Source organism: Hyla sarda, chromosome 4 (genome assembly GCF_029499605.1).
Source record: "Hyla sarda isolate aHylSar1 chromosome 4, aHylSar1.hap1, whole genome shotgun sequence".
In the NCBI taxonomy this organism is placed as follows: Eukaryota; Metazoa; Chordata; class Amphibia; order Anura; family Hylidae; genus Hyla; species Hyla sarda.
In genome coordinates, this window is record NC_079192.1 from 344,043,701 (window position 1) to 344,059,936 (window position 16,236).

Genomic DNA, 16,236 nt, shown 5'->3' on the forward strand with positions numbered 1-16,236 from the left:
AGGTCGAAACATTTGAAACAGAGGCCTCTAAACTTACTAAGAGGTTCCAGGATAGGGGATACCCAAAGAAACACCTTAAGAGAGCTCTTAACAGAGTTAGACAGACACCTAGGACGGACCTCCTATGTAGGAAAGTAGGAGGATCTAGGGATGATAACGAACCCAAAAAGGTTATTCGTTGCATCGGGACATTCGATGATAAAACGGACCAAGTAATGAATGTTCTACATAGATATTGGCCCATACTAAATGCAGATGAAGATCTCAAGGAAGTAATATATAGACATCCAAATATAACTTACCGTAGGGGGTCCAACTTGAAAGATCTGGTGGTCCATAGCCACTTTGAAGGCACTAAGGAATCAACGTGGTTAAAGAATCCCATTGTAGTGACATGTCCATGTGGACAATGCACATTCTGTACTTATGTACCTAGGCGGAAGGAGTTCACTAATCCCGGCGATGGCAGAGTCTATAAACTTTTTGACTTTGTCAATTGTAAAAGCTCTGGAATTGTTTACATATGTACATGCCCTAAACTCTATGTGGGGAAAACGCTACAAGAGTTTAGACGGCGGATATCTAAACATCTCAGCGGAATTAGAACAGGTGCTGATACACCTATAGCCCGACACATTAGAGAGGTACATGGTAATGACGTGAACAATTTGAAATTCTGGGGATTAAGACAGATTAAACTTGGTCCAAGAGGTGGCAACCTAGATAATATCCTTCTTAAAGAGGAATCTAAATGGATATTCCGGCTGGGAACGCTAAGCCCGAGAGGATTAAATGAAGGATTTAACTATACAGCATTTATTTGAAAGGTCGCATTAAAACCATCCTATACCGGTAACTTGATCATGTTAATGAGGATTGAACACGGAATAAAGAGGTAGAGGAGATTGAGGTCAGTCTCAGGCTCGAGAATATTGTGTGCCCCATAAGGATCAGTATGAGCCTATGATACAACACTTACCCGTAGGTGGATATCCATCTGGTAGAGAATGGAAATACCTACCTATAAACGAGTGGAACTCTATATCCATATTTGCTACAGGAAGTAGACATTTGTACACAGATGCAGGTCTGCGTTTTATTTGCGCTGGTAGGGTTTACTAATGCATATATGTAGATAGGACTGATTGCAGTGAGAGAAGAATCATTTATATACCTTTCACGGTTTGGTAGGACACATAATTTGTGTGTTTTCACAACTGGATAGACGCATAATTTGTATATTTATGATTTGATATGAGCTATATAAAACACTGTAGATTCATTAATATACAGAATTCCCTATATCTGGCCCGTAATTTGGTGTAATTCTGTAGTATCTATTCTACGGGCGAGAGAGCGTACTTTTACGGAAATACAAATATAGATCTATGTAATGTTGGTGTGGAATAGGGGAGATAATCAATGCAAAAGTGCGGGATTATGGATAAATACAGTGGAACGGGTATTATATTTTACACTTTATATTGTATCTTAACACCACACAAGACCTAATTTTCAATTAATTATGTATGATTTATCTATCTGTCTTTACACGTTATTTCTAATTCTGTATGGCACTATATATGATTTATATATTTCCCTTAGGAATGGTCACATACACATGATTTATAGTTTTTTAAATTCCCTTTATGGAGATGTAAGGCACAAATGGTAGCATGTATTGACACATTTAAATTCAATTTGAGTTTTGGTAACATTAAATATACCTGGGTTCTCTATATTTTATTTTTATTTATTGATTTAAGGTCCCTCTGCCCTACATTTATGCTTAAATTACTAATTTAAAATAGGAACATCGCTAATCAGGCATATACTTACCACATATGGTTACATATAATGCGGTCTGTGTGCAGACCTAAAGAGTTTGAATGCATTTTTAGAGCCAGATAAGCGAGAATGTACATACAGTGACAAGTCGAACGCATGTGGAACGCATACGCATGCGCAGAATAGAAGCCTGACGAGTGCAATACACCGCGGCCGGGAAGAACAGGGTTGCGATTGCCTGAATGTGCAGGGGCAGGGTTTGTTTACGTCCCCCACGTGGGGGCGTTGACAAGCACATACGGAGCTACTGCCGAAGTTCACACGCGTGCGCGGACTGACCGTGAGTCAGGTGAGAGCGCGGATTGGAGAGTTTCAAGTATAAATGGTTGATCTTCTTGTAGGTAAGTGCGCATAATGGCGTGTGACATCACCAATAAACATGACGAATGATTGGATAGAGGTCAATGTTGTTACCAAACGACTGATCTGATTGGGACTGAGAGCTGAAAACAGTATTTTACTATTGGCTAATTAGACTGCGAATTGGATTGGGAGCAGGAGGGTTAAGACCATCCCTGCACACATAAAAGGAGCCATTTGGAGACTGACACTCAATGCTGTCAGTAGTCTCCTTGATAAAGCCACATCTAGTGGCGAAACATGTCGGGGTGTGACAGCACCATATTTTAATCAGCAACTCTAGTGTGTGTCTATGCCACAAACACTAAAGCATAGTGGTATATACCAAAACAATATATATGCACCTGTGGTGCACAGCAGGTCACATATGGATAGAGATCAATGTCTGGAAGTAGACACACAATGGGGTTGTGATTTTAATCAGTTTCCTCACCTATTATTTGAACCCAATAAAAGTTAAGTTTTATTAGAGCACATTTGAATTATAGAGATTTAGTTAACCCCTTTGGGTTAAATTGTTGTTTCTGTTGAGTATATCTCTACAAATGTGCTACAGGCCGTTCTTTGTAGTAGTTGGTCATAGACACCATGATCAAACACAACTAACAGACTGGGTGACTGTAGGTAGACCTCTCAATTTGACATTCCCGAAGGAAACCAGCAGTACAATACTATTAGACCTGTGCCAGTTGAGTGAGTGTGGGGATTTAAGACAGGCAAAAGCGATAAGAAAGTAGTAATGTATGTGTACATTGTATGTGTATATATGTTATGCTCTATTTGGGAAAGAATGTAACCTATGGCAACAAGCCTTGTGGACGACAGCAACCCAGTTAGGGACATGACATGCAAGGGTTAACTGGGCCATAACAAAGGTTATCTGTAGTATGAGCCAGTAAATCCCAATGTACTGAGATTAGGAAATGTAACCTATTATAAATCACTCTAAAGGATGCCTAAAAGACAGATCAGAGACATTGCCCTATAGGAGAATAGAAGTATCAGGAAAAGATCCTATAAGAGGGTTTTTCTTAGAAGTCAGACCTAGAGGAAAGGAAGTACCTAAAAGTGATATCCTAGAAAAGTGAAGTGCCTTAGACCACAGTTGAAATATTAAAATAAAACTATAAGGTTCACCAACCTCACCATAGAGTATGCCATAGCCCTAGAGACAGGGTATCAAGATAAAAATGAGTGACTAGAATAGCTAATCTATAAAGCCAAAACATTGCGGGTACCAGACCCCAATTAGCTACAGCACCCGTTCCTTTAAACAATAGCACAGATCCAGAAGGTTTAAATTGTATGATGAAACGGTTCCAAAAAGCATACAAACCTGATACTAACACAACCTGTCATACATTGAGTTTATTGTTTCCTCTCAGGTCCAGAGATCTCAAATATCCCCCAGTGCTCACGGCATTTCCTGGCAATTTTACTCTCTTTGCACTCCCAGGGAATGAGAGCGGTACAAACCTGGGATCATTGCCCGATGACTACTGTATGGAGATGATTAACAAAATAGGGAAAGATGGTGGATGGGTTTAGCATGATACCCAAATGGCAGACGTCTGGTGGTTCTGCAGAGATAAACGGCTAAGAGCTAGGATCCCAGCCAATGCCCGAGGGGATTGTGCTGTGTTTCAACTGGCTATGCCCCTCCATATCCTATCAGAGTCACCCTGGAAAGGAGGCCACCCACGAAGCCGAAGGGACACCTCTCCTAAAGGGTCTTTAGATTCTCAGGTGTACAATGGTGAGATAGGGGTTCCACGTGGAGTTTGAGAAGGGTTTGAGTCTCTGTTCTTTTGGTGGAGTACAGTAAGCAAAAATGTTGACTGGATAAATTACATCTACTATAACTAACAGAGGTTTGCAAATTATACAAGGGATGCAGTCAAAGGCTTAGCAGTATAATTGGCCCCCACCTATTCAATGGCCTGGCAAAATAGGATGGCCCTAGATATGGTACTATCAGAAAGAGGAGGGGTCTGCAGGACGTTTGGCAGTATGTGTACCTTTATTCCCAACAATACAGCCCCAGGAAGAATCGTGACCAGAACATTTGAAGGAATGACTGTATTATCAAATGAGCTGGCCAGGAATAAGTGACCCATTCAACAAATGACTTAAGGGATGGTTTGGAAGATGGATGGGATTGATGACTTCAGCTCTAATCTCCATAGCAATTGTAAATTTTCGGCCCGGCAGCAGGTGACGGGGAGGAAAACTTCACACTGCCGCTCAGCCTATCGCCGGCCGAGTCGGGACTTCGCTGCAGCCGGTGATTGGCTGAGCGCAGTATGAATCGCCGACCACCGGCAACCAGGAAGAGGATCGCAACGGAGACCGAACCGGGTTACCGGAGGCACCGGGGGAGCGAAGGAATGTATGTACCTCTAATTTTTTTACTGCTGGCAGTATGGAGTACAATTTTTCTATTCTGGAGTACTCCTTTAAGACTGCAATGACAAGAACTATGCATCAAACCCCTCTCTCACAGCTGCCAAAACCCATCGTTCTGAACATAATGTTCATTACGCAGGATCACTGCACGGAGATCGGGGGGGGGGGGGGGGGGGGATCCAGCAGCCAGAGCCCCGCGATTAAACATTTTATCCTCTATCCTTTGGATAGGAGAAAAGATATCAAGGGGTGGAGTACCCCTTATTTTTCAATATTTTTTTTTTTTGTTTTGTTTTTTTTACAGTTTTTTCAATCCGGGCCACTTCCAGCTGCCACAACCTGACCAGATGGAGATAGGGGACCCTACTCTACAAATAGAGTTAGGTCCTAGCTCTGGGACCCACAACTACCAAACATTTGTTACATATCCTGTAGATATGCCCTAAATATCTGAGATGGGAACAAACCCATAATAACAGACTGACAAGCAGCATTACAATGAAAGTTGATACCTATATATACACACGGGATCTACCATTGATAACAAGTGATGAACACCATCAACTCTTCCCCATCTTGCACAATGGTTTCAACACAGGTAAGAGCATGCCTTGAAAATGTGTGGGCGCCAGAGTGACTACATGTTCCTATGATTTATGTGGCTGTGGTAAAGCATACCTCTAAATGCAGTTGAAAGCAGCTCAGACAAGATGGCTGCCCCTATAATCATGAACAGATTTAAACTAAATAAACTTCTGCAATCTGAAAATAAAAATAGATGAGAAAAATATATCAGCATCTGGCTTTAATTTGGAAAATGTAGTGGTACATTGCCTTTTAAAGTAAAGATCACATCAGTTACCAAAATTAATACTTTGGTAAAGACTTTCCTGTTCTCTCCAGAACAGGATTAATCCCATCCAGTCTGGATCCAAACTGTCCTAAGACCATTCCATGCAGGAGTATATTTAGTGCCAACATCTTGTCATGCGTAAGCCTTTTAAGATTTAAAATATGATCCCAGTCCGAACTTTAAGCATATAGCGGTTGTTGGCCCTATTCATATGGGACAGATTTGGTAATGCAGATAAAAAAAATGTATAAAAAACTGGCCAAATCCTTAAAGCACTGTCGCTTGGAAAAACTTTTGACATGTCTCAGAGACCTGTCAAAAGTTTTGATTGGTCGGGGTCTGAATGTTTAACAAAAGAATAATTTTTGTGATATAAATGTGATAAACAATAAATAAAAGTAGAAGTAAGAAAATAAATACAGAACAATTGCAGAACATTTTTTTCTATTTGTACCACCTTATAAAATTTTTTTATAGAAATTCACATGTACTCCAAAATGGTACAAAAACCATCATCAATATGTCTTGCAAAAATATTTTGGGACCCCAAGGCCTCTGCACACATGTAACAGAGCATAATATGATGCCTACAAAATATCCTGAATAAAAGGAAGACCCAAATACCACTATAAGCTTTATCATGTCTGAGGCCTACATGTGTGAGTCATGTAGAAATCTAGGACATATGAGATATTTTAAAAACATCAGAACTAAGGGGAAGAAATATTCAATTGAATTCTACTTTCAGTTTGCTTTATTTTCTGTGAAACACCTCAGAATCACTTGGATAAGGTAAAGCATCCTGACGTTATCACAACATAAAGTGAGACAAGTCAGATTTAAAAAAAGGGCCTAGGTTCTTAAAGGGGTACTCCGGTGGAAAAATCTTTTGAAATCAAATGGTTCCAGAAAGTTACACAGATATGTAAATTAATTCTATTTAAAATCTTAATCCCTCCAGAGGGAGTTGTGTAGTTTTTTCCAGTCTGACCACAGTGCTCTCTGCTGCCACCTCTGTCCATGTCAGGAACTGTCCAGAGCAGGAGAGGTTTGCTCCTCAACCGCTGGCATCCCCCCGAACGGCACCTCAGCTTTCCTCCGGAATAAGGCATGTTGACCTATGGGGCATTGCCTTTCATGCAGCTCTATGGGAGAGCCGGAGTGCAGCACTTGGCAATCTCCGGCTCTGCCATAGAGCTGCATGGAGGGGGCGTGTTAGCCGCAGCTTCGTACTCTTAATGCAGAGAGCAGGGGCACAGTGTGGGAGATTGCAGAGATACCAGCAGTTGGACATCCTGAGATCTGATACTTCTTCCCTATCCTTAAAATAGGAGATACGTTTTTATAAACCGTGTTCTTCTTTAAAGGGGTTGTTCCCTTACTTCTGGCTTTACCAGCTCCTCCGAACTGTTTGCAAATGGCTTAGCCCCACTAGGCTACTGTTTACATAACTACCGGAGTTATGTAAACAATGTGGCTTGTGGGGCTATGACATTTGTACAACTCCCATTAAAGTCAATAGGAGTTACACAAATTGCATAACTTGCCAGTTTTGGCTGCATTATGTTTCTCCTGGAGCTGGAAGTAAGGAGCTGGGACAACTCCCTAAGGCCAGACTAGACCCGCAGGTCATTCTTAATTTTCTTAATTCCATTGTGCAGTGGAATCCCATTTCCAGCAATGGGACTCTGCTGCACCGAAATTATGAAGCAGAATTTCTAAACTAAATTCATCATGTGAACCTAGCCTAAAAGTTTACAATACAGGACATATTTTTACTTGTCACTCTTCTGCTGGATCATGCACTTTTCTTTAATTAATCTCTTAAGGACCCAGCCATTTTACACCTTAGGACCCGGCCATTTTTTGCACATCTGACCACTGTCACTTTAAACATTAATAACTCTGGAATACTTTTAGTTATCATTCTGATTTCGAGACTGTTTTTTCGTGACACATTCTACTTTAACATAGTGGTAAAATTTTGTGGTATCTTGCATCCTTTCTTGGTGAAAAATCCCAAAATTGTATGAAAATTTTCTACATTTTGCATTTTTCTAACTGTGAAGCTCTCTCCAAATATTTTTTTTTTTTAATTCACATACACAATATGTCCACTTTATGTTTGCATCATAACATTTAAGTGTTTTTACTTTTGGAAGACATCAGAGGGCTTCAAAGTTCAGCAGCAATTTTCCAATTTTTCACAAAATTTCCAAACTCACAATTTTTCAGGGACCAGTTCAGATTTGAAGTGGATTTGAAGGGTCTTCATATTAGAAATACCCCACAAATGACCCCATTATAAAAACTGCACCCCCCAAAGTATTCAAAATGACATTCAGTCAGCATTTTAACCCTTTAGGTGTTTCACAGGAATAGCAGCAAAGTGAAGGAGAAAATTCACAATCTCCATTTTTTACACTCGCATGTTTTTGTAGACCCAATTTTTGAATTTTTACAAGGGGTAAAAGGAGAAAATGTATACTTATATTTGTAGCCCAATTTCTCTCGAGTAAGCACATACCTCATATGTCTATGTAAAGTGTTCGGTGGGCGCAGTAGAGGGCTCAGAAGCGAAGGAGCGACAAGGGGATTTTGGAGAGAACGTTTTTCTGAAATGGTTTTTGGGGGGCATGTTGCATTTAGGAAGCCCCTATGGTGCCAGAACAGCAAAAAAAAAAAAAACACATGGCAAACCATTTTGGAAACTAGACCCCTTGAGGTACGTAACAAGACATAAAGTGAGCCTTAATACCCCATAGGTGTTTCACGACTTCTGCATATGTAAAAAAATAAAAATAAAATTTCACTAAAATGTGTTTCCCCCCAAATTTCACATTTTTGCAAGGGTTAATAGCAGAAAATACGCCCCAAAATTTGTAACTCCATCTCTTCTGAGTATGAAGGTACCCCATAAGTTGACCTGAAGTGTACTACGGGCAAACAACAATGCTCAGAAGAGAAGTAGTCATATTTGGCTTTTTGAGAGCAAATTCTGCTCGGGGGCATGTCGCTTTTAGGAAGCCCCTATGGTGCCAGGAAAGCAAAAAAAAAAAACACATGGCATACCATTTTGGAAACTAGACTCCTTGAGGAACGTAACAAGAAATAAAGTGAGCCTTAATACCCCACAGGGGTTTCACGACTTTTGCATACGTAAAAGAAAAATTTCACTAAAATGTGTTTCCCCCCCCAAATTTCACATTTTTGCAAGGGTTAATAGCAGAAACTTCCCGCCAAAATTTGTAACCCCATCTCTTCTGAGTATGGAGGTACCCCATAAGTTGACCTGAAGCGCACTACGGGCGAACTACAATGCTCAGAAGAGAAGGAGTCATATTTGGCTTTTTGAGAGCAAATTTTGCTCGGGGGCATGTCGCATTTAGGAAGCCCCTATGGTGCCAGGAAAGCAAAAAAAAAACACATGGCATACCATTTTGGAAACTAGACCCCTTGAGGAACGTAACAAGGAATAAAGTGAGTATTTACCCCCCAGTGGTGTCTGTCAGATCTTTGGAACAGTTGGCTGTACAACATTTTTAATTTGCGCAGCCCACTGTTCCAAAGATCTGTCAGACACCAGTGGGGTGTAAATTCTCACTGCACCCCTCATTACATTCCGTGAGGGGTGTAGTTTCCGAAATGGGGTCACATGTGGTTTTTTTTCCTTTTGTCAAAACCGCTGTAACAATCAGCCACCCCTGTGCAAATCACCTCAAATGTATATGGTGCACTCTCCCTTCTGGGCCTTGTGCACCGCCAGAGCACTTTGCGCCCACATATGGGGTATCTCCGTAGTCGGGAGAAATTGCATTTCAAATTTTGGGGGGCTTTTTCCCCTTTTACCTGTTGTCAAAATGAAAAGTATAGGGCAACACCAGCATGTTAAATTTTTTACACTATTTTTTTACACTAACATGCTGGTGTAGACCCCAACTTCACCTTTTCATAAGGGGTGAAAGGAGAAAAAGCCCCCCAAAATTTGTTAGGCAATTTCTCCCGAGTACGGCGATACCACATGGCCCTAAACTGTTGCCTTGAAATACAACAGGGCTCCGAAGTGAGAGCGCCATGCGCATTTGAGGCCTGAATTAGGGATTTGCATAGGGGTGGACATAGGGGTATTCTACGCCAGTGATTCCCAAACAGGGTGCCTCCAGCTGTTGCAAAACTCCCAGCATGCCTGGACAGTCAACGGCTGTCTGGCAATACTGGGAGTTGTTGTTTTGCAACAGCTGGAGGATCCATTTTGGAAAGAGTGGCGTACCAGACATTTTTCATTTTTATTGGGGAGGGGGGCTGTGTAGGGGTATGTGTATATGTAGTGTTTTTAACTTTTTATTTTATTTTGTGGTAGTGTAGTGTTTTTAGGGTACAGTCACACGGGCGGGGGATTACAGCGAGTTTCCCGCTGCCGCGCAAAATTTGCTGCATTGCAAACTTGCTGCCTGATACTCACTGTAAGCCCCCTGCCCATGTGAATGTACCCTGTACATTCACAGGGGGGGGGGGGGAAACCTCCAGCTGTTGCAAAACTACAACTCCCAGCATGCACAGTCTATCAGTGCATGCTGGTAGTTATAGTTTTGCAACAGCTGGAGGCACACGGGTTGGGAAACACTGAGTTAGGAAACAGACAATGTTTCCCAACCAGTGTGCCTCCAGTTGTTGCAAAACCACAACTCCCAAACATTCTCAGGCATGCTGGAAGTAGTAGTTCGGCAACATCTTTAGAGCCAGATGTTGCCGAACTACAACTCCCAGCATGCTTGGAGTTGTAGTTTTGCAACATCTGGAGGACTACAGTTTGAAGACCACTTATACAGTGGTTTCCAATCTGTGCCCTTCCAGATGTTGCAAAAATACAACTCCCAGTATGCCAAAACTGTCCAGGCATGCTGGGAGTTGTAGTTCTGCAACATCTGAAGGGCCAGATGTTACAGCACTACAACTCCCAGCATGCCTGGACAGTAAGGGCATGCTGAGGATGTGTAGTTTTGCAACATCTGGAAGGGCAAAGTGGTCCCAAAACTGTGGACCTCCAGAAGTTGCAAAACTGCAACTCCCAGCATGCCCAGATGCCAAGGGCTGTCTGGGCATGCATGCTGGGAATTGTAGTATACAGGGTCCCAATACAGCAATGCAAGTCGCTTTACGGCGACGTGCATTGCTGTAAAGGGCCCGACCGCGGCTGAAAAGGAACTCACCTGTCGCCGCCGTCTTCATTGCCGGGATCCGGGTCTTCAGGGACGAGGTAAGTACCGGGGCCGATCCCCAGCACTTCCCCGTCCCCCGTCGCGTCCTCCGGTCTTCCTCCCGTCCTCTCCAGACTTCAAGGGGCCGGGCAGGGCTGGAGGAAGTAACCGCCCCCCACCCTGCGATTGGTCGGTTAGCTAACCGACGGATTGCACGGGATAGGAGGAGGTGGCAGGCTTGCCACCTCGCTCCTATACTTTAGCATGGTCCTGGCTGTCTGTGACAACTGGGATCATGCAAAATTATCGGGCGGTCGGGTCCCAGAGACCTGATCAGCCCGGTATCGCCGCAGATCACAAGGGCGATTTCCCTCGCGATTTGCGGCGATCGCCGACATGGGGGGGCCTACATGGCCCCCCTTGGCGTTTGCCCTGGATGCCTGCTGAAGCATTTCAGCAGGCATCCGCTTCCGATCTCTGCCCAGCGAGCGGCAGGGACCGGAAAACGCCAGGACGTCCTGGGTCCTTAAAGCCCAGGGTGCGGGGACGTCCCGGTACGTCCTGGGTCCTTAAGAGGTTAAAGGGGTACTATGGCCCTAAGACATCTTATTCCCTATCCAAAGGATAGGGGATAAGATGTATGATCGCGGGGGTCCCCCGCAGGTACCCCACAATTTCTCCTGCAGACACCCACCTGTAACAGCTGCATAGAGCTATGTTCGCTTCATTTACTTTAAAGGGGTACTCAAGTGGAAAACATTTTTTGTTAAATCAACTGGTTCCAGAGAGATAAATAGATTTGTAAATGACTTCTATTAATAAATCTTTACCCTTCCAGTAATTTTAAGCAGCTGTATGCTACAGAGGAAATTTTTTATATGTTTTATTTATTTCTTTTTTGTCCATAGTGCTCTCTGCTGACACCTGATGCCCGTATCAGGAATTGTCCAGAGCAAGAGAAAATCCCCATTGCAAACCTATGTTGCTCTGGACAGTTCCTGATATGGGCATCAGGTGTCAGCAGAGAGCACTGTGGACAAGATAAAAAAGAAATTCAAAAAGAAAAGAATTTCCGCTGTAGCATACAGCTGCTAAAGAGTACTGGAAGGGTAAAGATTTTACGAATAGAAGTAATTTTCAAATCTGTTTATATATGTTTTCCACCGGAGCACCCCTTTAATGGAATGAAGCTGCGATGAAACTGAGCTGCAGTACTACAACTTGAGGACAGGTGTAGTGCTGGTTTTGAATAAAAATAAATAAAAAAAATCAGCTCTATTATCCAAATATAACCCCTTTAACATTGATAGCGATTGAATCACGGGGATAGGTTGTCATACTTCAGGTAGACACATAAGCACTCAACAGTAATGACATGGGCACTAATAAGTTGTAGTTAGGTGGAAACCAATAATGTGCATTTAGGGATAGAGTAGATGGGACGGCTCACCTCCACTGCGTCTCTCACACCCCGCATGGACTGGCCGGCAGTGCCACCGGCCTAAGACTTGGAGCAAAAAGCAGGAAATGTCCAGCAAGGTAGGATGCAAAACAGGATACTTTATTAGGACAAATGGTCAGCACATAAAACCAACGCGTTTCGGGTCAGACAGGACCCTTAGTCATGGCATACTAACATTACAAAAAAGCAGGTTTAAATAGAAAAATACATGGTCACGTGTTAAATGACATCATCACAGTAAAAACAGTTACAAATAAAACCTGGAATGGAGTGCACTATAGAGATAAGTCTGGAGGGCTTACAGAAAAACTAGAACAAGAGCAATCAACCACACCTGCGTCTATTCAGACAGAGATGCTACTATAGGGAATCTAAACGTTCAGTATGTAAGAATCAGATCATGTCTGAGATTCATCCCAGACGGTTCTCTAGTATTCAGCATGAAAATCCAATAAGACTCCCTATTTAGCAGTCTCCTCCTAAGATCTCATCCTCTGACATTGATCTTAACCTTTTCAATCACATTTACTTTCAATGAAGACACATCCCCATCATGCTTATCTCTGAAATGTTTAGATAAAAGGTGATATATTGAATTGATTATTTTTAGCATCAGCTATATACCGCCGTATTCTGACCTTGAGGGCATTAGACATACAGCCCACATACTGGCATTGGCAGCTACAGCATGACGCTAAATATACTACAGAAGTAGTGTTACAGTTAGCATATGTTTTGTTTGAAAATTGTTGTCCAGTAGAAAAAGAAATGAAGGAGTCAGAAACCGCTATGTGTGAGCATGTGATACACTGAGTGTTGCCACATTTCCACGTACCTGGATATGTAAGCCAGGTAGAGGTACTCGGACCCTTGTCTGAAGTAAGAAAAAGACTGGGAGACAACTTGGAACCTAAGAAGGGGCCCCTCCTAGATACCACCCTAATCCTAGACTTATCATAATTAAATAAAGCATTGTCATTTTCTAGGATGGGTAGGTATTTTTGTAAAATATTACTGATAGTTCGAAATTGTTTACTGTAACTAGTGACACACACAGGCAGTTTGTTTTTAGTTTGTGCATTCCTTTTACTGCTTTTCTTAGAACCAGAGGCTATAAGATCCACCCGGTTCAATTCTTTAGCTTTTTCATATGCATTTTTGAGGGTGGTATCGTCATAGCCTCTAGCTCTAAGTCTGTTATGAAGCAGAACAGACTCTTGTTCAAAAACTTCATCCTGCAGGCAATTTCTTCTTAAACGTACCCATTCCCCATAGGGTATGTTGCGGGTTACGTGTCGGGGATGGCATGAAGTTGCCTGCAGGATGGTATTGCCTGCAGACTCCTTTCTATACGGTTTAACAATCATTTTATTCTCTGACTGATCCTGAGGAGCGCAAAGCATGATGTCCAAGAATGGGATAGAAGTTGCAGAAAATTGTGATGTAAACCGCAGATTTAGATCGTTATCATTTATGTATAGCATAAATTCTTGAAATCTGGTTTCACTATCCCTCCACACCAAGACAAGGTCATCTATATAGCGTCCCAAATACTTAATGGATGAAAAAAACGGATTACTTATGTTAAAGATGTAATGTTCCTCCCAATATGTCATATAGATATTGGCGAACGAGGGTGAAAATTTCGCCCCCATCGGAGCTCCCCTGAAGGAAATATTCTCCATTAAAAATAAAAAAATTATTGGATAATAGAAAATCTGTGACCAAAATAATAAACTCCTTCAGATCAGAGGAGTAACTGCTATGTGTATAAAGATGATGGGATAACGCCAATAGACCCTGTTGTCTTGGGATGGAGGGATATAACGCGGTAACATCACAGGTAGCCCATGAATATTGTTCAGACCATGCAACTTGGTCAACTACTTCTAGAATGTGTTTGATATCTCTTAAGAATGTGGGGGTGACTCGTGTTAGGGGTTGTAAATATGAGTCAAGCCAGTCTCTCCCCAAGCGACCCTATGCCAGCCACAATAGGGCGGAGGGGCGGAGGGAAAAAAAACCTTGTGTAGCTTGGGGAGGGAATGGAAGACTGGCGTGACTGGGGTCCCCACGTACAGATATTCCTTTACATGTGTGTTAATCACCCCCATAGTCAGACCTTCCTCTAATAATTTTTTCTGAGCAATCTGACATGGCTTCGTGGGATTACCTGATAGTCTTCTGTACGTGGACATGTCACTGAGGAGATCCATGTTTAATTTCAAATATAGTCCTGAGTTCAGCAGAACCACCGCACCCCCTTTATCAGCATTTTTAACTATTAAATCCTTGTTGTTCATGATTTCTTTTAGGGCGGTTTGTTCTGCTGAGCTCAGGTTACTGTGAGAATGTTGTAGTTTAAGTGAGGAGTGTAATTGAACCAAATCCCTCTCTACAAGTTCCTGATATCTATCTAAAGCTGGTGTGCGAGATGTAAGTGGATAAAACCTGCTATTAGATGTTCGGAAGGAGGGAATGCAACTAACACAATTACCAGAATCCACACTCAATGAATGCAACAGTAATGAATTATATTGATCTAGAAAATCCGTACATTTTAAATCCCCAGTGTTACACGAAATATCCCCATTAGCAATGTCCCATTCTGAGATCTCACAAAGAGAAAAATGTCTCTTGACTGTTAAATCACGAGCCCACTTGTTGATATCCAAGATAGTAGAAAAAAGGTTTAAGTCACAGGTGGGCACAAACCCGAGGCCACGGCTAAGTAGAGATGTTTGAGCAGGAGAGATGATGTAGCTGGAAAGATTTACAACTGATGAACTTACTTGGTCAGAAGTTATGATCTCAGATTGTAGCATTTTTCTTCTGTGCTTTCTCCCTGTTCGTCTCCTCCGTCATTTGGGTACCGTGGGTTGTCTGAGTTAACTCTTGACACAGCTGGATACTCTGATTGCAGTGAGCCCTGTCAATGTTCTTGGGCCATGTTCTCACCCTCCGAAAAGGACACTCTCCTGTTAACCGGTCTGCGTTTCTTATTGTAGCTCTTATTATAGGATTTTTTATCTGTTTTAAGAGTAGCTCCAGAGGGTGTGCGGTTTCGTGTCGCCCATGTATACACCATATCACTTTTATAATCCATAGAATCTCTCTGGAATTTACCTTTTTTATTTTCCATTATGGTATTTTCCATGGCGTTGATATGTTGCATAATTTTAGTTTTGAGAACCGCATAATCCGATTGCTGTTCAAAGGTTTTTAGTTCCATTTCAATTTCTTTAATTTCCTTATTCAAAGAGGATAGCTCCATTTCTTCCTCTTCGATAATGTAGGATATTAGCTTGTTGGAACATTCTGACAACGCTTTATCCCATTTTTCCTCAAACCGAGGGGAGTAAACTTTAACCGGTCGTTTTTTGAGACGCAGTCCTCTGGGAATCATTTCACTGGTAAGATAGTCCTCTGGGAATCATTTCACTGGTAAGTCCCACCAGGTGTGAAGCTCTTTGATCTGAGCGTTCTCCAGACGTCTCATAAGTGCAGTTAATTCCGGTGCAGGTACTGGGGTATTGGCAGTGGAAACATTATGAAACACCAACCTGGCTTTTTCTTTGCGATTCATATCGAGCAGTGGTTGTGTTAAGCTTCCTTCTTGCACCCCATCCGTACCTGTAAACTGTGCTGCTGTTTCCATATTAGTGTCCATAGCGTTATGTCCTGTATCGCCGAGGGTGCGCGTCTTCACACGTGGAACAACAGGGATAGAGAATGATGGGACGGCTCACCTCTGCTGCGTCTCTCACACCCCGCACGGACTGGCCGGCAGTGCCACCGGCCTAAGACTTGGAGCAAAAAGCAGGAAATGTCCAGCGAGGTAGGATGCAAAACAGGATACTTTATTAGGACAAATGGTCAGCACATAAAACCAACGCGTTTCGGGTCAGACAGGACCCTTAGTCATGGCATGCTAACATTGCAAAAAAGCAGGTTTAAATAGAAAAATACATGGTCACGTGTTAAATGACATCATCACAGTAAAAACAGTTACAAATAAAACCTGGAATGGAGTGCACTATAGAGATAAGTCTGGAGGGCTTACAGAAAAACTAGAACAAGAGCAATCAACCACACCTCTGTCTATATAG

The 16,236-nt window shown here is 42.3% G+C and overlaps 1 protein-coding gene across 3 annotated transcripts in view; it reads right to left on the reverse strand.

The window, feature by feature from the left end:
- The window catches only part of HBEGF (heparin binding EGF like growth factor), a 142,093-nt gene that overhangs the window by 104,805 nt on the left and 21,052 nt on the right, over positions 1–16,236 (reverse strand). For 2 of the 3 annotated variants that reach the window (XM_056516539.1, XM_056516540.1), the window contains exon 2: positions 12,206–15,933. The exons of the other annotated variant lie outside the window; for it this stretch is intronic. In XM_056516539.1, coding sequence (XP_056372514.1) covers positions 12,700–13,812 — 1,113 coding nt within the window. In that variant the 5' untranslated portion in view covers positions 13,813–15,933 and the 3' untranslated portion in view covers positions 12,206–12,699. Of the gene's footprint in view, positions 1–12,205; positions 15,934–16,236 lie in introns of those variants that run through there. 3 annotated transcript variants of the gene reach the window in all.